The following is a 26,447-nucleotide window of genomic DNA, read 5'->3' on the forward strand; positions in this document are numbered from 1 at the left end:
AGCAGCGCCAAGTGTGCGCCTGTGTCCCATAAGTAAAGAGCCGGCTGGCTCATTTCTTAAAGGCTGGTGTAACCCACAAAGTGCACTACTCTCCAGCAAAAATAAAAAAATATTTTCTGTGTTTAGCCGCACGTATATATCAAATCGATATAACATAAATGGAGGACCAAACTTTCTCCGATAAAAATAAAATAGAGAAAGATCAAGAACCACTTCCTCCTAGTGCTGAAGCTGCTGCCACTAGTCATGACATAGACGATAACATGCCATCAACGTCGTTTGCCAAGGCCGATGCCCAATGTCATAATAGAGGGCACATACAATCCCAAATGACAAAGTTCAGGAAAATGACCTTGAAAAAAACATTTAAATCAGCTGAAGAGAAACGTAAACTTGCCAATATGCCATTTACGGCACGGAGTGGCAAGGAACGGCTAAGGTCGATCCCTAGTATGTTCATGACTAGTGGTTCAGCTTCACATGACGATGGAAGCCCTCCTCCCACTAAAAAAATCAAAAGAGTTAAGCTGGCAAAAGCACAGCGAAGAACTGTGCTTTCTAAGAAGATATCACAAATCCCCAAGGAGAGTCCAAGTGTGGTGGTGGTTGCGATGCCTGACCTTCCCAGCACTGACGGGAAGAGGTGGCTCTTTCCACCATTTGCACGCCCCCTGCAAGTGCTGAAAGGAGCACCCACAGTCCACTTGCTGATATGCAAATTGAAGATGTCACTGTTGAAGTACAACAGGATGAGGATACTGGTGTAGCTGGCGCTGAGGAGGAAGTAGGCGAGGAGGATTCTGATGGTGATGTGGTTTGTTTAAATCAGGCTCCGGGGGAGACAGTTGTTGTCCGTGGGATGAAAAAGCCCATCACGGTCATGCCTGGGCAGAAGACCAAACATTCCACCTCTTTGGTCTGGCAATATTTCTATCCAAATCCGGACAACAACTGTCTTGCCATATGTACCTTATGTAAAGGTGGAATAAGTAGGGGTAGGGACGTTAACCACCTAGGAACATCCTCCCTTATACGGCACCTGCAGCGCGTTCATAATAAGTTACTGTCAAGTTCAGAAACTTTGGCTAAGACCGTAAGCAGTCCAGGGACACCTAAATCCCGTTGTCCTGTTGTATCCAAGCGCCTGCAAACCACACCGTCAACTCCCTCCTCGTCAATTTCCTCCTTAGTCAGGATCGGAAGTAGTCCTGCAGGCCATGTCACTGGCATGACTGACTCTCCTATGCGGGATTCCTCCGGAGGATCCTGCATTGCTACGCCTCCTGCTGCCGCTGCTGCTGTTGCTGCTGCTGGGAGTCGTTCATCATCCCAGAGAGGAAGTAGGAACACCACTACTTTTACTAAACAATTGACCCTCCAACAGTCCTTAGCGAGGAGGATGAAGTACGACAGCAGTCATCCTGAAGCAAAACGTATAACTGTGGCCTTGACTGCTATGTTGGTGTTAGACGTGCGTCCGGTATCCGCCATTAGTGCAGTGGGATTTAGACAATTGCTGGAGGTAGTGTGTCCCCGGTTCCAAATCCCGTCTAGATTCCACTTCACTAGGCAGGCGATACCGAGACTGTACAGAAACGTCAGAAAAAGTGTCCTCAGTGTCCTGAAAAATGCCGTTGTACCCAATGTCCACTTAACCACGGACATGTGGACAAGTGGAACAGGGCAGACTAAGGACTATATGACTGTGACAGCCCACTGGGTAGATGTATCACCTTACGCAGCAACAGCAGCAGCGTCACCAGTCGCAGCATCTCAGAAACGCCAGCTCGTTCCAAGGCAGGCTACGCTGTGTATCACCGGTTTCAGTAAGAGGCACACCGCCGACAACCTCTTAGAGAAACTGAGGGAAATCATCGCCCAGTGGCTTACCCCACTTAGACTCTCCTGGGGATTTGTGATATCTGACAACGCCACCAATATTGTGCGGGCATTACATCTGGGCAAATTCCAGCACGTCCCATGTTTTGCTCACACAATAAACTTGGTGGTGCAGAATTTTCTGAAAAGCGACAGGGGCGTGCAGGAGACGCTTTGGGTGGCCCGAAAAATTTCAGGCCACTTTCGCCATTCAGCGACTGCGTGCCGAAGACTGTAGCGCCAGCAAACACTCTTGAACCTGCCCCGCCATCACCTGAAGCAAGAGGTTGTGACGCGGTGGAACTCAACCCTCTATATGCTTCAGAGGATGGAGGAGCAGCAAAAGGCCATTCAAGCCTATACATCCACCTATGACATAGGCAAAGGAGGGGGTATGCACCTGACTCAAGTGCAGTGGAGAATGATTTCCGTGTTGTGCAAGGTTCTCCAGCCCTTCGAACTTGCCACACGTGAAGTCAGTTCAGACACTGCCAGCTTGAGTCAGGTCATTCCCCTCATCAGGCTTTTGCAGAAGCAGCTGGAGAAAGTGAAGGCGGAGCTAAGATGGAGCGATTCCGCTCGGCATGTGGGACTTGTGGATGAAGCCCTTCATTCGCTTTGCCAGGATTCCAGGGTGGTCAATCTGTTGAAATCAGACCACTACATTTTGGCCACCGTGCTCGATCCTAGGTTTAAAGCCTATGTGGTGTCTCTCTTTCCGGCCGACACAAGCCTGCAGAGGTGCAAAGACCTGCTGGTGAACACACTGTCAGCTGAAGTGGAACGTTACACGTCAACAGCTCCTTCTTCATTTTCTCCCGCAACTGGGGCTGCCAGGAAAAAACGTAGGTATCCTAAGCAACCCGCTGGCGGTGATGCAGGGCAGGCAGGACCAAGTTTGGACATCTGGTCCGGACTGAAGGACCTGGCAACAATTTCTGACATGTCTACTGTCACTGCATATGATACTGTCACCATTGACAGAATGGTGGAGGATTACATCGGTGACAGCATCCAAGTAGGCATGTCAGACAGTCCATACCTGTACTGGCAGGAAAAAAAGGCAATTTGGAGGCCCCTGTACAAACTGGCTCTATTTTACCTGAGTTGCCCCCCCTCCAGTGTGTACTCCGAAAGAGTGTTTAGTGCAGCCGGGAACCTTGTCAGCAAAAGGCGTAGGAGGTTGCTTCCACAGAATGTGGAGAAGATGATTTTCATCAAAATGAATTATCAGCTCTTCCAGGGAGACCAGCCTCCAGAACGTACAGAGGGACCTGTGGTGGTGGATTCAAGTGGGGACGAGTTAATACTTTGTGAGGATGAGGATGTACACACTGAAGAGGGTGAGGAATCGGTGGATGAGGAGGATGAGGATGACATCTTGCCTCCGTAGAGCCAGTTTGTGCAGGGACACATTAATTGCCAGCTTGTTTTGTGGGGGCCCAAACGAACCAATCATTTCAGCCACAGTTGTGTGGCAGACCCTGGCACTGAAATGATTGGTTTGTTAAAGTGTGCATGTCCTGTTTATACAACATAAGGGTGGGTGGGAGGGCCCAAGGACAATTCCATCTTGCACCTCTTTTTTTTCTTTGCATTATGTACAGTTTGGGGCCTAGTTTTTCAAACTGCCATCCTGTCTGCCACTGCAGTATCACGCCTAGATGGGTTACGTGTTTGTGCCGCCCACTCGTGTCGCTTAGCATAGTCATCCAGCTACCTCGGTGCAACCTTTTGGACATAAAAACACTATTGTGAGGTGTGAGGTGTTCAGAATAGACTGGAAATGAGTGGAAATTAAGGTTATTGAGGTTAATAATAGCATAGGAGCAGAAAAACCTACAAATTCTGTGATTTTAGCTGTTTTTATGCTTTTTTTCAAAAAAATACAGATCCAAAACACAAAACCCAGAACCCAAAACACGGAAGGGTGGTTTTGGCAAAACCAATCCAGATCCAAAACACGAAGAAAGATCCAGATCCAAAACCAAAACACGAAAAGTGGCCGGTGCACACCCCTAATTATATGTAAAGGGCCGGCTGGCTTGACCGTTAAAGGGTGCTGTAACCCCCAAAGTACACTCCAAACCAAATAACAAAATATTTTCTGTGTTTGTGAATTGTGTGCGCAGTAGCCGCACGTGAATCAACAAAGTAGTGCCAAGCGTTCGCCTGTGTCATAAGTAAAGGGCCGGCTGGCTTGACCATTAAAGGGTGCTGTAACCCCCAAAGTACACTCCAGTCCAAGCCAAATAAAAAAATATTTTCTGTGTTTGTGAATTGTGTGCGCAGTAGCCGCACATGCATCAACAAAGTAGTGCCAAGCGTGCGCCTGTGTCATAAGTCAAGGGCCGGTTTGGACATCTGGTCCGGACTGAAGGACGTGCCAACAATTTCTGACAAGTCTACTGTCACTGCATATGATACTGTCCTCAAAACAGCAGCGACAAGCGTGCGTCTGTCTGTTAAAGGGTGGTGTAACCCTCAAAGTGCGCTCCACAAACAATAAAAAAATTCTTCTTTTTTTTTCTGTCTTTGTGAAATGTGTGGGCTGTAGCCGCACCTGCATCCTTAAAGCAGCAGCGACAAGCATGCGTCTGTCTGTTAAAGGATTACATCGGTGACAGCATCCAAGTAGGCATGTCAGACAGTCCGTACCTGTACTGGCAGGAAAAAGAAGCAATTTGGAGGTCCCTGTACGAACTAGGGGTGTGCACCGGCCACTTTTCGTGTTTTGTGTTTTGGTTTTGGATCTGGATCTCTCTTCGTGTTTTGGATCTGGATTGGTTTTGCCAAAACCACCCTTCCGTGTTTTGGGTTCTGGGTTTTGTGTTTTGGATCTGTATTTTTTTGAAAAAAAGCATAAAAACAGCTAAAATCACAGAATTTGTAGGTTTTTCTGCTCCTATGCTATTATTAACCTCAATAACCTTAATTTCCACTCATTTCCAGTCTATTCTGAACACCTCACACCTCACAATAGTGTTTTTATGTCCAAAAGGTTGCACCGAGGTAGCTGGATGACTATGCTAAGCGACACGAGTGGGCGGCACAAACACGTAACCCATCTAGGCGTGATACTGCAGTGGCAGACAGGATGGCAGTTTGAAAAACTAGGCCCCAAACTGTACATAATGCAAAGAAAAAAAAGAGGTGCAAGATGGAATTGTCCTTGGGCCCTCCCACCCACCCTTATGTTGTATAAACAGGACATGCACACTTTAACAAACCAATCATTTCAGCGCCAGGGTCTGCCACACAACTGTGGCTGAAATGATTGGTTCGTTTGGGCCCCCACAAAACAAGCTGGCAATTAATGTGTCCCTGCACAAACTGGCTCTACGGAGGCAAGATGTCATCCTCATCCTCCTCATCCACCGATTCCTCACCCTCTTCAGTGTGTACATCCTCATCCTCACAAAGTATTAACTCGTCCCCACTTGAATCCACCACCACAGGTCCCTCTGTACGTTCTGGAGGCTGGTCTCCCTGGAAGAGCTGATAATTCATTTTGATGAACATCATCTTCTCCACATTCTGTGGAAGCAACCTCCTACGCCTTTCGCTGACAAGGTTCCCGGCTGCACTAAACACTCTTTCGGAGTACACACTGGAGGGGGGGCAACTCAGGTAAAATAGAGCCAGTTTGTACAGGGGCCTCCAAATTGCCTTTTTTTCCTGCCAGTACAGGTATGGACTGTCTGACATGCCTACTTGGATGCTGTCACTGATGTAATCCTCCACCATTCTGTCAATGGTGACAGTATCATATGCAGTGACAGTAGACATGTCAGAAATTGTTGCCAGGTCCTTCAGTCCGGACCAGATGTCCAAACTTGGTCCTGCCTGCCCTGCATCACCGCCAGCGGGTTGCTTAGGATACCTACGTTTTTTCCTGGCAGCCCCAGTTGCGGGAGAAAATGAAGAAGGAGCTGTTGACGTGTCACGTTCCACTTCAGCTGACAGTGTGTTCACCAGCAGGTCTTTGCACCTCTGCAGGCTTGTGTCGGCCGGAAAGAGAGACACCACATAGGCTTTAAACCTAGGATCGAGCACGGTGGCCAAAATGTGTTGGTCTGATTTCAACAGATTGACCACCCTGGAATCCTGGCAAAGCGAATGAAGGGCTTCATCCACAAGTCCCACATGCCGAGCGGAATCGCTCCGTCTTAGCTCCTCCTTCACTTTCTCCAGCTGCTTCTGCAAAAGCCTGATGAGGGGAATGACCTGACTCAAGCTGGCAGTGTCTGAACTGACTTCACGTGTGGCAAGTTCGAAGGGCTGGAGAACCTTGCACAACACGGAAATCATTCTCCACTGCGCTTGAGTCAGGTGCATACCCCCTCCTTTGCCTATGTCATAGGTGGATGTATAGGCTTGAATGGCCTTTTGCTGCTCCTCCATCCTCTGAAGCATATAGAGGGTTGAGTTCCACCGCGTCACAACCTCTTGCTTCAGGTGATGGCGGGGCAGGTTCAAGAGTGTTTGCTGGTGCTCCAGTCTTCGGCATGCAGTCGCTGAATGGCGAAAGTGGCCTGAAATTTTTCGGGCCACCCAAAGCGTCTCCTGCACGCCCCTGTCGCTTTTCAGAAAATTCTGCACCACCAAGTTTATTGTGTGAGCAAAACATGGGACGTGCTGGAATTTGCCCAGATGTAATGCCCGCACAATATTGGTGGCGTTGTCAGATATCACAAATCCCCAGGAGAGTCTAAGTGGGGTAAGCCACTGGGCGATGATTTCCCTCAGTTTCTCTAAGAGGTTGTCGGCGGTGTGCCTCTTACTGAAACCTGTGATACACAGCATAGCCTGCCTTGGAACGAGCTGGCGTTTCTGAGATGCTGCGACTGGTGACGCTGCTGCTGTTGCTGCGTAAGGTGATATATCTACCCAGTGGGCTGTCACAGTCATATAGTCCTTAGTCTGCCCTGTTCCACTTGTCCACATGTCCGTGGTTAAGTGGACATTGGGTACAACGGCATTTTTCAGGACACTGAGGACACTTTTTCTGACGTTTCTGTACAGTCTCGGTATCGCCTGCCTAGTGAAGTGGAATCTAGATGGGATTTGGAACCGGGGACACACTACCTCCAGCAATTGTCTAAATCCCACTGCACTAATGGCGGATACCGGACGCACGTCTAACACCAACATAGCAGTCAAGGCCTCAGTTATACGTTTTGCTTCAGGATGACTGCTGTCGTACTTCATCCTCCTCGCTAAGGACTGTTGGAGGGTCAATTGTTTAGTAAAAGTAGTGGTGTTCCTACTTCCTCTCTGGGATGATGAACGACTCCCAGCAGCAGCAACAGCAGCAGCAGGAGGCGTAGCAATGCAGGATCCTCCGGAGGAATCCCGCATAGGAGAGTCAGTCATGCCAGTGACATGGCCTGCAGGACTACTTCCGATCCTGACTAAGGAGGAAATTGACGAGGAGGGAGTTGACGGTGTGGTTTGCAGGCGCTTGGATACAACAGGACAACGGGATTTAGGTGTCCCTGGACTGCTTACGGTCTTAGCCAAAGTTTCTGAACTTGACAGTAACTTATTATGAACGCGCTGCAGGTGCCGTATAAGGGAGGATGTTCCTAGGTGGTTAACGTCCCTACCCCTACTTATTCCACCTTTACATAAGGTACATATGGCAAGACAGTTGTTGTCCGGATTTGGATAGAAATATTGCCAGACCAAAGAGGTGGAATGTTTGGTCTTCTGCCCAGGCATGACCGTGATGGGCTTTTTCATCCCACGGACAACAACTGTCTCCCCCGGAGCCTGATTTAAACAAACCACATCACCATCAGAATCCTCCTCGCCAACTTCCTCCTCAGCGCCAGCTACACCAGTATCCTCATCCTGTTGTACTTCAACAGTGACATCTTCAATTTGCATATCAGCAAGTGGACTGTGGGTGCTCCTTTCAGCACTTGCAGGGGGCGTGCAAATGGTGGAAAGAGCCACCTCTTCCCGTCCAGTGCTGGGAAGGTCAGGCATCGCAACCACCACCACACTTGGACTCTCCTTGGGGATTTGTGATATCTTCTTAGAAAGCACAGTTCTTCGCTGTGCTTTTGCCAGCTTAACTCTTTTGATTTTTTTAGTGGGAGGAGGGCTTCCATCGTCATGTGAAGCTGAACCACTAGTCATGAACATACTAGGGATCGACCTTAGCCGTTCCTTGCCACTCCGTGTCGTAAATGGCATATTGGCAAGTTTACGTTTCTCTTCAGCTGATTTAAATGTTTTTTTCAAGGTAATTTTCCTGAACTTTGTCATTTGGGATTGTATGTGCCCTCTATTATGACATTGGGCATCGGCCTTGGCAAACGACGTTGATGGCATGTTATCGTCTATGTCATGACTAGTGGCAGCAGCTTCAGCACTAGGAGGAAGTGGTTCTTGATCTTTCTCTATTTTATTTTTATCGGAGAAAGTTTGGTCCTCCATTTATGTTATATCGATTTGATATATACGTGCGGCTAAACACAGAAAATATTTTTTTATTTTTGCTGGAGAGTAGTGCACTTTGTGGGTTACACCAGCCTTTAAGAAATGAGCCAGCCGGCTCTTTACTTATGGGACACAGGCGCACGCTTGGCGCTGCTCCTTTGTTGATGCACGTGCGGCTACTGCGCACACAATTCACAAACACAGAAAATAATTTTTTTTTTGGTTTGGACTGGAGTGTATTTTCGGGGGTTACAGCACCCTTTAACGGTCAAGCCAGCCGGCCCTTTACTTATGACACAGGCGCACGCTTGGCACTACTTTGTTGATGCACGTGCGGCTACTGCGCACACAATTCACAAACACAGAAAATAATTTTTTTTTTGGTTTGGACTGGAGTGTACTTTGGGGGTTACAGCACCCTTTAACGGTCAAGCCAGCCGGCCCTTTACTTATGACACAGGCGCACGCTTGGCACTACTTTGTTGATGCATGTGCGGCTACTGCGCACACAATTCACAAACACAGAAAATATTTTTTTTTTGGTTTGGACTGGAGTGTACTTTGGGGGTTACAGCACCCTTTAACGGTCAAGCCAGCCGGCCCTTTACTTATGACACAGGCGCACGCTTGGCACTACTTTGTTGATGCACGTGCGGCTACTGCGCACACAATTCACAAACACAGAAAATCATTTTTTTTTTAGTTTGGACTGGAGTGTACTTTGGGGGTTACAGCACCCTTTAACGGTCAAGCCAGCCGGCCCTTTACTTATGACACAGGCGCACGCTTGGCACTACTTTGTTGATGCACGTGCGGGTACTGCGCACACAATTCACAAACACAAAAAATATATTATTTTTTTAGCACTTGGGGAGAGCACCCCTGATGGACAGAGCACCCCCTGGACAACACTACAGCACCCCTTTAGGACTGGGACACTGCACAGGACTTTGGAGTGGACACAGCCCCTATGGAGAAATGACTGCACAACACAGTCCAGCCAGCCCGTATAGACTTTCAAGTAGTGGACACAGCCCCTATTAACAACAGCAGCACAGCACAACACAGCCAGCCCCTATGGACTTTGAAGTAGTGGACAACAGCAGCACTACACTACACTACACTACACAGCCCAGCCAGCCCTAACTCCCACCCTCCCTCTTCACTGTCCACAGCCGAGTGAGAAAATGGCGCCGACGTGGGTACCTTATATAGGATCCAAAACCCGCGAGACTCGGAAGGCGGGATGATGACGTTTTGCCTCGATTTCAGATCCGAGTAAGGCGGGAAAAGTCGAGCCTGACTCGGATCGGACTCGGATCGGGGGGGCTCGGGGGGGGTTCGGATTTCAGAAATCCGAACCCGCTCACCCCTAGTACAAACTGGCTCTATTTTATCTGAGTTGCCCCCCCTCCAGTGTGTACTCCGAAAGAGTGTTTAGTGCAGCCGGGAACCTTGTCAGCGAAAGGCGTAGGAGGTTGCTTCCACAAAATGTGGAGAAGATGATGTTCATAAAATGAATTATCAACTCTTCCAGGAAGACCAGCCTCCAGAACGTACAGAGGGACCTGTGGTTGTGGATTCCAGCAGGGACGAATTAATACTCTGTGAGGATGAGGATGTACACAACACTGAAGAGGGTGAGGAATCGGTGGATGAGGAGGATGAGGGCGACATCTTGCCTCCGTAGAGCCAGTTTGTGCAGGGACAGATTAATTGCCAGCTTGCTTTGTGGGGGCCCAAACGAACCAATCATTTCAGCCACAGTCGTGTGGCAGACCCTGGCGCTGAAATGATTGGTTTGTTAAAGTGTGCATGTCCTGTTTATACAACATAAGGGTGGGTGGGAGGGCCCAAGGACAATTCCATCTTGCACCTCTTTTTTTTCTTTGAATTATGTACTGTTTGGGGCCTAGTTTTTCAAACTGCCATCCTGTATGCCACTGCAGTGTCACTCCTAGATGGACCACGTGTTTGTGCCACCCACTCGTATCTCTTAGCATAGTCATTGAGCTACCTCGGGGCAACCTTTTGGATATAAAAACACTATTGTGAGGTGTGAGGTGTTCAGAATAGACTGGAAATGAGTGGAAATTAAGGTTATTGAGGTTAATAATAGCATAGGAGCAGAAAAACACACAAATTCTGTGATTTTAGCTGTTTTTATGCTTTTTTTAAAAAAAAATACAGATCCAAAACACAAAACCCAGAACCCAAAACACGGAAGGGTGGTTTTGGCAAAACCATTCCAGATCCAAAACACGAAGAAAGATCCAGATCCAAAACACGAAAAGTGGCCGGTGCACACCCCTAATATATATATATATATATATATATATATATATATATGTAGCAGTTCATATGCAGATAGTGACAAAAAACAAAACAAACGACACCCCGGGTCTATAAAGCGTTACAAAGCTGTATTTAGATCAATGTTTCAAATCAGATGCTTTTCATGAGAGAGAGAGAGAGAGAGAGAGACTTTAAAAAAAAAAATAATAATAATTTATATATATATATATATATATATATATATACATACATACATACACACACGCACACACACACATATATATATTCACATACACACACAGTATATGCATGCATGGCCGGCTCCAGGGGGAGCCGCGCCCTGTGTAGGACGGGTAATGGTCGCGGCATCCATTCCTCTTCTCAAGTGCCGGCACTGCCGCGGTGGTGGATGCCAGCCCTGTGTATATATAAAAATAATAGATGTGTGTAACACAGAGTACAGTAACAAACATGTTAATTAAGTACATAGTTAAGTTTTAAGTGTCTAAAACAGTTTTTAATTTCAGGTGATTAAGATTATTTTTTTTACCATTTTCAAAATCAGAAATATTCATGCCAAGTGAATAACTATCCCAATGTTTGATTTATACAATGTTAAATGTGCTGTGCTCTGTTCATTCATCATTAGATAGTCTAAAATTAGATAATTGTAATCACAGAAGCAGGCTTGTGGTTGTCTGGCCGGGATGTAGTCACCATCCCGGCGGTTGGGATACTGGCACTCAGAACAATGGCGCCGGAATCCCGACAGTAAAGGAGCCCACACACATAGCGATATTTTACACGATTTGGCTGATTTCGACGAATCGTGACGACGAACCGGGTAAAAAAAAAGTACAAATCGTGAGTTTATACTCACGAGCACGATGCCGATGCGTGTCCCCGCTCGTCGTACATCGCATCTTCTGAAATGCCGTGCTGTAGGGCAGATTAGCCAATCTGGGATACAATGCATTGGCTGCAAGATGGATCTTTAGTCAGATTGGACATTTTTAACTCCAAATCGTGATCACGACGGCAAGGGAGCTCCCGTGAAAGTTCATGAGGAAATTGGCCATAAAATCGTATCGTGAGGACATCGTTATGTGTGTGGGCACCATTAGTGTTAGGTTAAGGGTTAAGATGCGGGAAAGATGAGGTAGGGGTTAGGGGTTAGGCTTCTTACCTTCAGACGTCAGGACTCTGAGTTTCGGGATGTGGCTGTCTGTATTCTGACCACCGGCATCCCGACCACCAGATCCCGTACCCAACCCACCTGGCCGGTGTATGCAGAATACATAGAATATCTCTTTTTGTAATTTTATATATTATATATATATATATATATATATATATATACATACATACATACATACATAAAGTATATAAAAAAATCATTGATTCGTTTATCATGCATTGGGACACCCTCTACCGATTGAGAAGAAACAAACGCGAGGTGGTCCATTTGGATCCTGGCCAAGTTGTAGGAGGGGGTAAGGTCCCAGTTGGACCTCCTGTTGGTGTACGCAGGGCAGAACTTTGACCTGGGGAGCCATTTCTGGACCTTCCACTGGATGGATTTGGATGAAAACTTCACAGAGGGGAGGCAATTGGTCTGGGATGCCTAATGGAGTGGTTGGGGTCCCAGTCGGACCTCACAGCAGAGTGCACAGGGCAGAACTTTGACCCGGGGAGCCTGTTCTGAGCCTTCCACTGGATGGATTTATACGAAAACTTCATGGAGCTGTAACATTGGATCCCAGAAGACATACTAGGGGGTTGAGGTCCCGGTCGGACCTCCCATTGGTGTATGTAAATTTTGACCAAGGGAGCCTTATCTGGGCCATCCACTGGATGGATTTGGATGACATTACATAATAAAACTTAATAACTTGAATATTTAAACCCGGACAACGATAAGTACTTCAGCTAATATAATTGGTGTGTGTGTGTGTGTGTATATATATATATATATATACATACATACATACATACACAGATTTCAGTGGAAATTGCTCACTAATAAATGAACTTAAATAAAACTGCAAGAGCGAAAGCATATAAATTCAATGACCTTTATTGTTACGGTGGTAAATCTTAAGTAATGTGCATTTATTATTTTGCTTTTATAGATGTAAAGAATGCATTTGTTCTACAAGGCCCAAAGCGTCAGTGGATCTGCTCTACTGTTACAGAAGAGGATAAGTTTACCTGGCTCTCTGCAATTCAAAGAGCTATCTGTGCCAGTATTAAGTGATAACTCACACAAAGGCCTACTGTTGGATTTCTTTTTAAGAACTCATTAGAAATACGAATATTCATTACTGTTTGTATGTTACACTATAGATAAATCTCCCCCACCACCCCCCCAAAAAAACAAAACAAAAAAAAACAAAAGCAAACCAAAAGCCAAAGCAGGTCACTCTGCGGGTCAATTGACATGTGAGAGATGATGAGAATAGTAATGTGCCCTCTTCTGGGCATGGTTCTCCTTTGTCCTTTGTAGCCCACAGAAGCAAAGCTGTAACATACATAGGCCCCATAATAGTTACCTCCTGACTGCTTCTGAGTTTTATTTTTCCATGGAACACCATGTACCAATAATTGCCAACAATTATAAATCAAATGGAGAGCAAACAGAGAACATGGTTTACTTTAAAGAAATAAATATTTTTTCACTTACTCTTGAGAAGATATGAATTATACATACTATCTGTAATAAACATAATGATGTGAAATGAATAATAACTGGGCAGCAGACAAATTGGTTGCACCTAAACTGTTCATGAACAATATAAGAGCTTAGGGCACATGCATTCCCGCAATGGGAGAGGCGGGGATGGGTCATACAGAAACTTTGTTCTTGTTTTTTAAATTGAAAAAAATATCACATAACAATTTGCAATATTGTTACATTTACAAGTTATTTCTACAATTGTGAAACCATATCAGAGGGAGCTTCACTAAATTACCACAATCTAGACATATATGAGGGCTGCTTATCTGCCCAACTTATCATGCTTGGCCTGGGTAGCTAATGCAATCTCCATAGAAACCTATGGGGGCTGTTTATGAGAACAAAAATGGGGGATACCCCATACATACATACATACATACATACATACATTCAGGGGATACTTAATAAATGCAGGTACCACTAAAAACATGATTTGAGAAAATCCATGGGTATCCAATGAGTTTTTATTGGATATCAAAGGGCTTAAGGGGGTGAAAAGGGCTAAAATGTTTCCTCCCCCTGTGCTATGTCCTGCCTGACTGTCTCATCGTGGCTGCAGCACAGGTCATATTCAAACACCAACTGGCATCCCAACTGCTGCCAAACATCACTGGCAGTTGGTGTGGCTCCCTTATGTGAATAGTGATGGAAGGGAATGTGTTACTACATAAATAGGAGAGGAAAATATGTTACTACAGAGGTGAGGGAGGGGAATGTCAAAAGTATTACAATGGGGTGAAGGGATGGAATGTTTTACCACACCCCAGATGAAGGGGGAAGTCAAATGTGTTACTATAGAGGTGAGGGAGGGGAATGTGTTAATATATGGGTGAGGGAGGGGAATAAGTTACTACAAGTGTGATTGAGGGTAATGTGACAGAAGGATTTTATTTGTACACAGATGAGTGTAATATTTTACAACATGCGTGAGGGAGTGAAAGGTTTTACAACAGAGGTGAGGGAGTGGAATGTATTAGTACACAGGTGAAGGAAGGTAATGTCTTACTATAACAGTGATGCATTACTATAGAGTGGAATGATAAATGTGCTACTGGACTGTTGAGATGGAAATGGAAGCAGTAAATATCTAAAGTCTACCCGGATGAAACTGGAGATAGATAGATAGATATACATACCAGTGTTGCTCAGCACTCACAAGGTTACAACTGCTGGGGTGCTCCTGTAGAAGCTAGTGAAGGATCACTTCCATCCATTGCCAAATGCCCACATATATAGATAGAGCAGGGCACTCACCAGTCTTGTGGCAATAAAAAAAATATATATTTATTTATCCATAAAAGCTGATGGTTCGGCCCTAACATGGATCGTATGGATGACCCTTAAGATCACATTTGTATGTAACATCCCTTTAAAGCATCCCATTTTTCTGTATTACTTTAAAGGCCCCCATACACCAGCCAGATAGTCGGATCCTGAGATCGGATTGGAAATGGCTATCCGCCAGTCTGCAATTCCAACCAGCGGACATCGATGTTTCGCAATCCATCGGAGGATCATTGAAAACACATATGTGAAATTTCACCGATTAGCAAATCACTATTAGAGTTTGATCGTGCTCGGCAAATCAATGATATCCAACATATTTGATTTCACCAATCCTACAACCCTAAATCTGGGGCTAGCAGCTTCGTGACAATCCGTCGCGAGTGTATGGTGGCCATAAGATTATCATCTGTAACTCTGAATATACCTATTAGGCTCCCCATTGGAATTCCATATGCAGATTGTGATAAATGGGCCCCATAGTGTGCGCTATGTAATATTTTTAAATTGCATCTCTACATAAAATAATGGAACTAACGGATTATTCTTTTTCACACATGCTTATGCCATACTAATATATATATATATATATATATATATATATACACATACATATACATACACACACACATACTAGCTGATGTACCAATTTCACCTGGGTAGACCTCAGATGTTTGCTGTCTATCTCCAGTAACACATTAATCCTTCACCCCTATACTAATGCATCCCCTCCCTTACTGCTATAGTAAGACAGTACCCCATACATGCCGACATTCAGTTCCCTCTTTCCGGGAGGGAGCTGAATGTCACTGCACAGCGGGGGCGTGGCCGGGTAATGACCTGGTTTTAGGGGCGGAGCCACACGATTGCGTCATCATGTCTCTGCTCCCTCTTCACAATGCCGAAAATATTGGCATTGTGAAGCAGGGGCGGAGCCATGATGACGCGATTCAGCGTGAATCGCGTCATCGGGCTCCCCACTGCGGGGGTTTCTTGCAGTAGTTGGGGGGGGGTCAGACGGCAGCCGGGAGGCTTGCCTTCCTTTCTGGGGGGTCGGGAGCGGCACCCGATATTTGGGAGGCTCCCGACCAATTCGGGAGAGTAGGCAAGCCTGCATTACCCTCTGTCAGGTTGCAGCCTAGGACTGGCCACTACTCACCTCAGTGCCAGCTTCCCCTGATCTCTAGAGCGGACATATGCCAGATGCAGCGACAGGTGACACGCTGAGGATTATACCTGGGGTCTGCTAGGACAACCATGTGCTCACTCTGTGATATGGTTTCTGCGGTTACCATCATGGACACAGCCATGACAGTCTGTTTTCACCTGACTAACCCTTTACCCAATGGTAGCATTGGTTATGGTCAGCTGACAGTGTTCTCCAATGGACTGCTACCTTAGGGTATATAACCGGGCTCTGGACAACAGGAAGTTGCCTGTACAACATTATTACTTCCGGTGGTAACTTGCCGTTGCAGCGTTCCAGGTTCCAAGCTCCATTCCTTCTAGTGACTTGTTCCTAGTGTTTTCATCGGTGTGTGTAATCAGAACGTCTTCTGAGTACAAGTTCTTAAGAGACAGCTTCTGTGCTAGCTCCGCTGCTGAATCCTCAGCATGTATACAGAGTACATCATTCAAGTACCATTTCATGATACCATTCTCCTGTGTCAGTGCTGTGTCTAAAGCCACAGTGTGTGTACTTAGTAGGGGTGAGCGGGTTCGGATTTCTGAAATCCGAACCCCCCCGAGCCCCCCCGATCCGAGTCCGATCCGAGTCAGGCTCGACTTTTCCCGCCTGACTCGGATCTGAAATCGAGGCAAAACATCATCATCCTGCCTTCCGAGTCTCACGGGTTTTGGATCCTATATAAGGTACCCGCGTCGGCGCCATTTTCTCACTCAGCTGTGGACAGTGAAGAGGGAGGGTGGGAGTTAGGGCTGTGTAGTGTAGTGTAGTGTAGTGCTGCTGTTGTCCACTACTTCAAAGTCCATAGGGGCTGGCTGTGTTGTGCTGTGCTGCTGTTGTTAATAGGGGCTGTGTCCACTACTTCAAAGTCCATACGGGCTGGCTGGACTGTGTTGTGCAGTCAGTTCTCCATAGGGGCTGTGTCCACTCCAAAGTCCTGTGCAGTGTCCCAGTCCTAAAGGGGTGCTGTAGTGTTGTCCAGGGGGTGCTCTGTCCATCAGGGGTGCTCCCCCCAAGTGCTAAAAAAATAATATATTTTCTGTGTTTGTGAATTGTGTGCGCAGTAGCCGCACGTGCATCAACAAAATAGTGCCAAGCGTGCGCCTGTGTCATAAGTAAAGGGCCGGCTGGCTTGGCCGTTAAAGGGTGCTGTAACCCTCAAAGTACACTCCAGTCCAAACCCCAAAAAATATTATTTTCTGTGTTTGTGAATTGTGTGCGCAGTAGCCGCACGTGCATCAACAAAGTAGTGCCAAGCGTGCGCCTGTGTCATAAGTAAAGGGCCGGCTGGCTTGGCCGTTAAAGGGTGCTGTAACCCCCAAAGTACACTCCAGTCCAAACCAAAAAAAAAATTATTTTCTGTGTTTGTGAATTGTGTGCGCAGTAGCCGCACGTGCATCAACAAAGTAGTGCCAAGCGTGCGCCTGTGTCATAAGTAAAGGGCCGGCTGGCTTGACCGTTAAAGGGTGCTGTAACCCCCAAAGTACACTCCAGTCCAAACCAAAAAAAAAATTATTTTCTGTGTTTGTGAATTGTGTGCGCAGTAGCCGCACGTGCATCAACAAAGTAGTGCCAAGCGTGCGCCTGTGTCATAAGTAAAGGGCCGGCTGGCTTGACCGTTAAGGGTGCTGTAACCCCCGAAAGTACACTCCAGTCCAAACCAAAAAAAAAATTATTTTCTGTGTTTGTGAATTGTGTGCGCAGTAGCCGCACGTGCATCAACAAAGTAGTGCCAAGCGTGCGCCTGTGTCATAAGTAAAGGGCCAGCTGGCTTGACCGTTAAAGGGTGCTGTAACCCCCAAAGTACACTCCAAACCAAATAAAATATTTTCTGTGTTTGTGAATTGTGTGCACTGTGGCTGCACATGCATTAACAAAGGAGCAGCGCCAAGCGTGCGCCTGTGTCCCATAAGTAAAGAGCCGGCTGGCTCATTTCTTAAAGGGTGGTGTAACCCACAAAGTGCACTACTCTCCAGCAAAAATAAAAAAATATTTTCTGTGTTTGTGTGCGCCTTAGCAGCACGTATATATCAATATAACATAAATGGAGGACCAAACTTTCTCCGATAAAAATAAAATAGGGAAAGATCAAGAACCACTTCCTCCTAGTGCTGTTGCTGCTGCTGGGAGTTGTTCATCATCCCAGAGAGGATGTAGGAACATCACTACTTTTACTAAACAATTGACCCTCCAACAGTCCCTAGCGATGAGGATGAAGTACGACAGCAGTCATCCTGAAGCAAAACGTATAACTGAGGCCTTGACTGCTATGTTGGTGTTAGACGTGCGTCCGGTATCTGCCATTAGTGCAGTGGGATTTAGACAATTGATGGAGGTAGTGTGTCCCCGGTTCCAAATCCCGTCTAGATTCCACCTGCATCCTCAAAGCAGCAGCGACAAGCGTGCGTCTGTCTGTTAAAGGGTGGTGTAACCCTCAAAGTGTGCTACACAAACAATAAAAATATTCTTCTTCTTTTTTCTGTCTTTGTGAAATGTGTGGGCTGTAGCCGCACCTGCATCCTTAAAGCAGCTGCGACAAGCGTGCGTCTGTCTGTTAAAGGGTGGTGACACGCTCAAAGTGTGCTACACAAACAATAAAAATATTCTTCTTCTTTTTTCTGTCTTTGTGAAATGTGTGGGCTGTAGCCGCACCTGCATCCTTAAAGCAGCTGCGACAAGCGTGCGTCTGTCTGCTAAAGGGTGGTGTAACCCTCAAAGTGCTCCAAAAAATAAAAAACTATTTTTTTAATGTGTTTGTGACTTGTGTGCGATGTAGCCGCATGTGCATCAACACAGTAGCAGCGCCAAGCGTGCGCCTGTGTCATAAGTCAAGGGCTGGTTTGGACATCTGGTCCGGACTGAAGGACGTGCCAACAGTTTCTGACAAGTCTACTGTCACTGCATATGATACTGTCCTCAAAGCAGCAGCGACAAGCGTGCGTCTGTCTGTTAAAGGGTGGTGACACCCTCAAAGTGTGCTACACAAACAATAAAAATATTCTTCTTTTTTCTGTCTTTGTGAATTGTGTGGGCTGTAGCCGCACTTGCATCCTCAAAGCATCAGCGACAAGCGTGCTTCTGTCTGTTAAAGGGTGGTGTAACCCTCAAAGTGTGCTACACAAACAATAAAAATATTCTTCTTTTTTTTTCTGTCTTTGTGAATTGTGTGGGCTGTAGCCGCACTTGCATCCTCAAAGCAGCAGCGACAAGCGTGCGTCTGTCTGTTAAAGGATTACATCGGTGACAGCATCCAAGTAGGCATGTCAGACAGTCCGTACCTGTACTGGCAGGAAAAAGAAGCAATTTGGAGGTCCCTGTACAAACTGGCTCTATTTTACCTGAGTTGCCCCCCCTCCAGTGTGTACTCCGAAAGAGTGTTTAGTGCAGCCGGGAACCTTGTCAGCGAAAGCCGTAGGAGGTTGCTTCCACAAAATGTGGAGAAGATGATGTTCATAAAATGAATTATCAACTCTTCCAGGGAGACCTGCCTACAGAACGTACAGAGGGACCTGTGGTTGTGGATTCCAGCGGGGACGAATTAATACTCTGTGAGGATGAGGATGTACACAACACTGAAGAGGGTGAGGAATCGGTGGATGAGGAGGATGAGGACGACATCTTGCCTCCGTAGAGCCAGTTTGTGCAGGGACAGATTAATTGCCAGCTTGTTTTGTGGGGGCCCAAACGAACCAATCATTTCAGCCACAGTCGTGTGGCAGACCCTGGCGCTGAAATGTTTGGTTTGTTAAAGTGTGCATGTCCTGTTTATACAACATAAGGGTGGGTGGGAGGGCCCAAGGACAATTCCATCTTGCACCTCTTTTTTTTCTTTGCATTATGTATAGTTTGGGGCCTGGTTTTTCAAACTACCATCCTGTCTGCCACTGCAGTGTCACTCCTAGATGGACCACGTGTTTGTGCCGCCCACTCGTATCTCTTAGCATAGTCATCCAGCTACCTCGGTGCAACCTTTTGGACATAAAAACACTATTGTGAGGTGTGAGGTGTTCAGAATAGACTGGAAATGAGTGGAAATTAAGGTTATTGAGGTTAATAATAGCATAGGAGCAGAAAAACCCACAAATTCTGTGATTTTAGCTGTTTTTATGCTTTTTAAAAAAAAAACACAGATCCAAAACACAAAACCCAGAACCCAAAACACGGAAGGGTGGTTTTGGCAAAACCAATCCAGATCCAAAACATGAAGAAAGATCCAGATCCAAAACCAAAACACAAAACACGAAAAGTGGCCAGTGCACACCCCTAGTACTTAGTACATCATCCAAGCAGGGCCACATGGGCCTGGTCCTGAAAATGTTGAAGGGCCTATTGTATGAGGCACTATCAATCCCAATGTCTGCCTAAATATAAACATAGAAGAATGACATCATTTTGTGAGGAAAATTTAAATACAGTTCTAATACTTATAATTTATAGCCGACATGTGGGTGGCTGGTAATCATGCTGTCATGATTATGGGCCTATTTTTATGTGGAGGCCTGGAGCTGTAGCTTTAGCTTCATCTGCCCCATTGTTAATCTGGCCCTGCATCCAAGTACCTGCTTATTATACCATCTCCTGTGCCAGCATTGCGACTGAAACCACTAAGTGCATTCTCTCTACATCACTTCAGTACAATCCTTCAATATCTTTCTCCTGTGCTTGCCCTCTGGTAGTGTACTTCCATTTTTTCCCACTCGTACCGGATACCTGACCAATGGGCTGCGACCTTCCTACTGGGTGCACCTTAAGCCCAAATCCCACTTGGAGAGGTCACTGGTGAACACCTCTCAATAGGTTAGATGCCGGGCTTTTGGTCAGGTCTCGTCAACATCCGGTACTGGTGGATGAGGAAGACACTAATCCAGGCCCCTCGCCTCCTGTTCCCTCCTCAACCTGAGTTCACATCATTTAATCTTGTGGTGGAGAATCATTTTAGCCAGAGCGTGACACCCTCACCTGTGTAGTAACACATTTCCCTCCCTCATCCGTGTTGCATCACACTCAACATTCCCCTCCCTAACCTGTGTAGAAATACAAATCCTCCCTCACCCTGTATTAACACATTTGACATTCCCCTCCCTCACCTGTGTAGTAACCACATTTTCCTCTCTCACCTCTGTAATAACACATTCCCTTCCCTCACTATTCAAACAGGGGAGCCACACCAACTGCCAGTGATGTTTGGCAGCACTTGGGATGATAGTTGGTGTTTGAATCTTGAACTGTGGTACAGACACGATGAGACAGGCAGGGCATTGCACAGGGGGAGGGAACATTTTAGCCCTTTTCACCGACTTAGGAGTCAAATTTAAAAAAATCCCTTATTAGTAGGTACCTACGTCATGGAAGGATTATTCTCCCCGATTCTCATGTTTCTAGGTTCATGGGTTTGGGCTGGGGGCCAGTATTGAAACATTATCAGGAAAAAGGTTCAACAATCAACGATACTCATTACAGTGAGATGCTCACTGAAGAGCTGAAGCCTAAACTTCAAACAAAACACAGAGGACTGCTATCCAAGGTTGTTATGTTGTTGCATGATAATGCACATCCGCACACTACTGTTCATACTGTCGACAGTCTCCAAAAACTTTGTTTTGAGGTGTTAAAGCATCCTCCCTATAGTTCTGATCTTGACCCATTGGACTACAGGTTGAGTCTCCCATATCCAAAATGCTTGGGACCAGGGGTATTTTGTATAACGGAATATTCCGTATTTTGGAATATTTGCATGTCATAATGAAATATCTTGGGAATGGGACACAAATATACACACAGAATGCACTTATGTATTATATACACCTTATACACACAGCCTGCAGATAATTGTATACAATATTATCAATAATTTGCGCCTTAGACAAAGTTTGTGTACATTGAGCCAGGTTTCATTATCTCAGTCATGCCAAAATAATTCCGTATTTCGGAATATTTGGATATGGGCGACTCAACCTGTATCACCTGTTTGGTCCCCTGAATCTCTAAGATGACGAAGATTCATATCTGATGAAGAGGTGAAGACAGCGGTGCATTCGTGGCTCACAGCTCAACCTAAACATTTATTAATAAGGGAATACAAAAGCATGTTGACAGATGGACAAAATGTATTCAAAAGCTGGGAGATCATTTAGAAAAATAATGTATTTGTCTTTTTTGAAAGTCGATTAAAATAAGTTCTACAGCTACAGTGCGGATAATTTTTGACTCAACCTCGTATATATCTATATATAATGTCATCTGTATATAAGAGAATAATTGTATGATTAAGAAAGGGTGTTTTTCCTGAAATTGATGATGATTGTATAGTACCCTCTTGCACAAACTGATTAAGATGCCTTAATCCTCTTGCATACCATACAAGGGAAGAGGACAATCCTGGTTTAAAAGCAAGATTTCCCAATAGTGTTAAAAACACTGAATGGGATTTAGATTATTTAATCTCAGAGTGGATTATCCACCACGCCATACATGTCATACTTATTAAATTATTATTTTTAATATCTGATGAAAGATCTACTGGATTGGTGTGCAAAAGAGAGCTTAAACTACAACTGGGCTAAATGCTTGCTCAATAGAAAATGTTGAAAATAAATGTTTGTGCCTATCCAGTCCATGGCAATGTGGTATTTGGCTGCCAAGGTGTAATTTTTTATGCAGGTAGATTAACACCTCCAAATTTAAGTGGTTGTTGAAGTTCGTATAAAGATATTCTTGGACATTTACAAGCCAATATAAATCTCTGCCATGCCTAATTTAATAGCCCCAAATCTCTTTAGTATAACATTAATTACAACATTTGAATACAAAGTAACCCAGGAAAACTTATAACTTTAAATAAATGGCAATTGCCATTTCATGCCCACTTGGAAAATTAGAGTCTGAGTAATTGCTTTTTTGAAAATGTTAAAAATTTACCTCACTGAGAGATGAATCAAGCCTTGGAGAGATAAAGTACCAACCAAATCAGCTTCTGTCATTTTCCAAGCTGTGTTTTAAAAATGCCAGTTAGGGCTGATTGGTTGGTACTTTATCTTTCTTCAAGCTTTGATACATCTCTTCCATAGTCTAGAAAGATTTGATGGAAATGTTATACCTAAATATTTTATTCCATCTCTTTTTTTCCCCTCTTCATAGAAAGCGAATACTTCTGTTTTAGAATAATTGATTTTATTTTTCTGTTATAGTCAAAAATTCTGATATTTTTTAATTGAGTAATCTTTTTATTGTTTTCCAGCGAATATACACAAACAAATAAGTCAAACATTCAAATAAAAAATTTAAATAAAGAAAATACCTCACTAACACTACAATAATATATGCAGAATAGCTGCACTTAAAAGGAGATACGTTTTTTACAGTATATAAACCTATAAAGAGAGTCACATACTGTATATCTCACCTATTACTATAACAATCATCAGTTAGGATATCGAAATTAAACATACTTTGAGGAGAGCCATCTAGACCAAATACGGTCAAATTTAGATTCTGCTTTATGGACAATATACAAATATCGTTCATGTTGTATCGTTGTATTAACCATCGAGACCCAAGCCTGAAAGCAAGGGCTCTCTGGAGCCAACCAAAGTCTGGCAATGCAGACCTTGGTTATAGTACATAAATTCACTGCATATTGCAAACTACTCTTATCTAGAACATCTTCATCAACAGCTCCAAGACAGCAGAACCTAGGTGTAAGAATCGAGGATGGAATACCCATGTCCGCTAACACCAGACACACCTGAACCCAAAGGGATTGCTCCTTCAGGCATTCCCATAATAAATGCCAAATAGTACCTGAAGCTAATAGACATTTGGGACATACATCAGGTACCCACCCACCAAACTTCACTATCCTAACGAGTCATATGATTTATGCAAAATAAACATTTGAATTTACTGAACGGAGGCAGTAGATATACAAGGACATGCAATTGTCCTACTCCATTCTATGTCAGATAACCTTCCCACCTCTGATGCCAAACTCTGCTGTAGTCTGGACAAACCAGAGCTATGGTGATATGACAATAGAAATGAATATAAACAAGAGAGGGTGTGTTTAGGGCCTAAATGAAGGAGGAAAGATTATAATGGAGAATGCTGTATGGAGGGGGAATTATCAACAAATTGGGCAGATAATACATTGCGTAGTTGTAGATATCTAAATTATGAATGGGGGGAGATTAAACTCATTTGCAAGCTGAGTAAAGGATTTAAGAAACCCATCCTGGTACAGCTGATTAATCGTGGTAATGCCTCTTCTGCCCCATACCTCACCAGGATGAAGGGAGGAGATTAACGACAGCTGATGGGAGTTCCTTAATGGAGTATCCGGGTCAACATCATGAAATTGCATTAATGTATGAACTGCACGCCAGATCTTCAGTGCTTGTATATGTAAGGGGGGATTCTTCCAGAAAAAAGTGTCACTCAACAAAGCTTGTAGTAGTGTATGTCCAGGTGTCACTTGTGAAATTAGTAAGGCCGGGAGGGAATCTACAGCATTATCCTGCACCCATACCTGCAGATATGCCAGCTGAGCTGCGAAATAATAATACTGAAAATGGGGCAGTGATAAGCCTCCTGAGTCTTCAGACCTAGTGAGTATCTAACTTAATGCGTGGCCTTTTATCTACCCAAATCAGAGAGGAGATCATGCTATTCAATTTAAAAAAAATTGTGGCAGGAAGTTAAACAGGGGGCTGTTGAAAAACATATAGGAATTTTGGTTGTATTACCATTTTAATTAAAGTAACCCTCCCTGTAGTTGTAAGGGGGAGTTTACGCCAGGATTTAATTCTTTCAGATATGAAAATAATGGTAATATATATAGATCAATAAACTCAAGCATATCATTAGACACCCAAATACCCAAGTATTTAAACGAGGGCGCCCAACAGAAGGGGAGAGGAATTAAAGGATTGTCCGGGGGGCGTCCTCTAAGAGACCAGAATATGTCCCAAACATATCTATCACCCGTAAGATGGCAGGCACGGCAGAAGTATAGTCCTTAAGGAACAACAACATGTTGTCTGAGTAGAGAGCTACAGTATCCACCCGATTATCTAGTTTAAGGCCAACAATTTCTGGATGTGAACGTAAAATACATGCCAATGGTTCTATTGCCAAAGCAAAAAGAGCCGGGGATAAAGGACATCCCTGTCTGGTACCCCGTGATACTGAAAAGCAGAGGGAAACACACCCTCATAGTGCAATTTATTAAAAAGATTTAATAACTGAGGGATAAACCAGCTAGCGTGTTTTTATACACCTCCAATGGGATACCATCTGAGCCTTACCCTCTGGGAAGGAGTTTATAGCATTTTCAATTTCATCCATGGTAAGAGGTGCATCTAAAAAAAATACACTCTTCCGGTGCCAAACATATGCCCCCATCTCAGCCATGGTACAGGAAAATCCAGAACTATAGATACTTGTGAAGAATTTAAGAAAAGTATCAGCAATTTCAGGAACTGAGGAAACCGTTAAACCTTCTGTGTTGACAAGCTTGGAAACCACTGATGAGGGATGGTCAGCATGAACTAAATGAGCTAGGTAGCTACCTGTTTTATCCGCATAAGTATATTGAGAGTGAGGTTGAAATAACAGCCTTCTGGTCGCTCTATCTGTAAGATGATCAGTCCATTCAGATTGAGCTGTCAGCCACCGAGTACGAGTCACCTCCAATTTATCTTTCAAATATTCAAATTCTAGAGAGTGGCAAGCAATCTCAAGCTCATTCTCCTTTTTCCTATAAAATGCTTTACGTTCAATGACCCGTTTAATCAAGGTCCTCCTTATATAGGCCTTGAATGTATCCCAGACAGTATCTGTTGGGGCAGACCCTGAATTATCTGCAAAAAACCCCGTCCAGGAAACCTCTAGTTCAGAGCATACGCCCATCTGAAGTAACCAGGAGGGATGTAATTTCCAGAGCTTCTGTCCTCTAGTTAACATTAGGGGGGAATAATCTGATATTCCTCTAGTCATATAAACCGCCTCAGTTACTTTAGGTAATAGATCTCTCGATACTAGTGCCAAGTCAATCCTAGAAAACAAACGAAATGAAGAGGAGAAACAAGAGTATTGCTGAACATTAGGATGCTTCATCCTCCAGGCATCTACCCAACCCAAACCATCTACAAATTGCGCAAACCCGCCCTACCCCCTACTGTACCTGTGCTGGGTATTTCACACCATTTGTCCATAAGGGGATCTAAAAGATTATTAAAGTCCCCAAGACAGATCACAGGGGTATTGGGAGAGGAAGCAATAAATTCTGTTGCTTTTTTCAAGATATTATATGAAAATGGGGATGGGGGTATATAAACAACAAACAAAAACAGTGGAGCATTGTGTATCTTGCAATCTATAAAAACATAGCGCCCATATGGGTCTATCTTAACAGAGTTACAAAGAAACGGCACTGACCTTCTACTCACAGAAACTCCCAGGGATGAAGAAGTATACGAGGCATGATATACCCACCCCACCCATGAATGTTTAATGGCGAGGGACTTTTCTACCCGCCTAATGTGTCTCTGTACAACAAAAAAATATCATATTGCCGGACCATTTTTAACACCAGGGAATGTTTTATTTTATCGTTAATCC

General features: G+C 44.7%; 1 protein-coding gene across 1 annotated transcript in view; it reads left to right on the forward strand.

The window, feature by feature from the left end:
• ECT2L (epithelial cell transforming 2 like) overlaps nt 1–12,893 on the forward strand; it is a 116,057-nt gene extending 103,164 nt beyond the window's left edge. The window contains exon 23 of the mRNA XM_088451735.1: nt 12,756–12,893. Within this exon, the coding sequence (XP_088307861.1) occupies nt 12,756–12,880 (125 nt within the window). The 3' untranslated portion in view covers nt 12,881–12,893. The remainder of the gene's footprint in view (nt 1–12,755) is intronic.
• The last annotated feature ends 13,554 nt before the right edge of the window (nt 12,894–26,447 follow it).

Source organism: Taudactylus pleione, unplaced genomic scaffold (assembly GCF_031769625.1).
Source record: "Taudactylus pleione unplaced genomic scaffold, aTauple2 ptg000006l, whole genome shotgun sequence".
In the NCBI taxonomy this organism is placed as follows: Eukaryota; Metazoa; Chordata; class Amphibia; order Anura; family Myobatrachidae; genus Taudactylus; species Taudactylus pleione.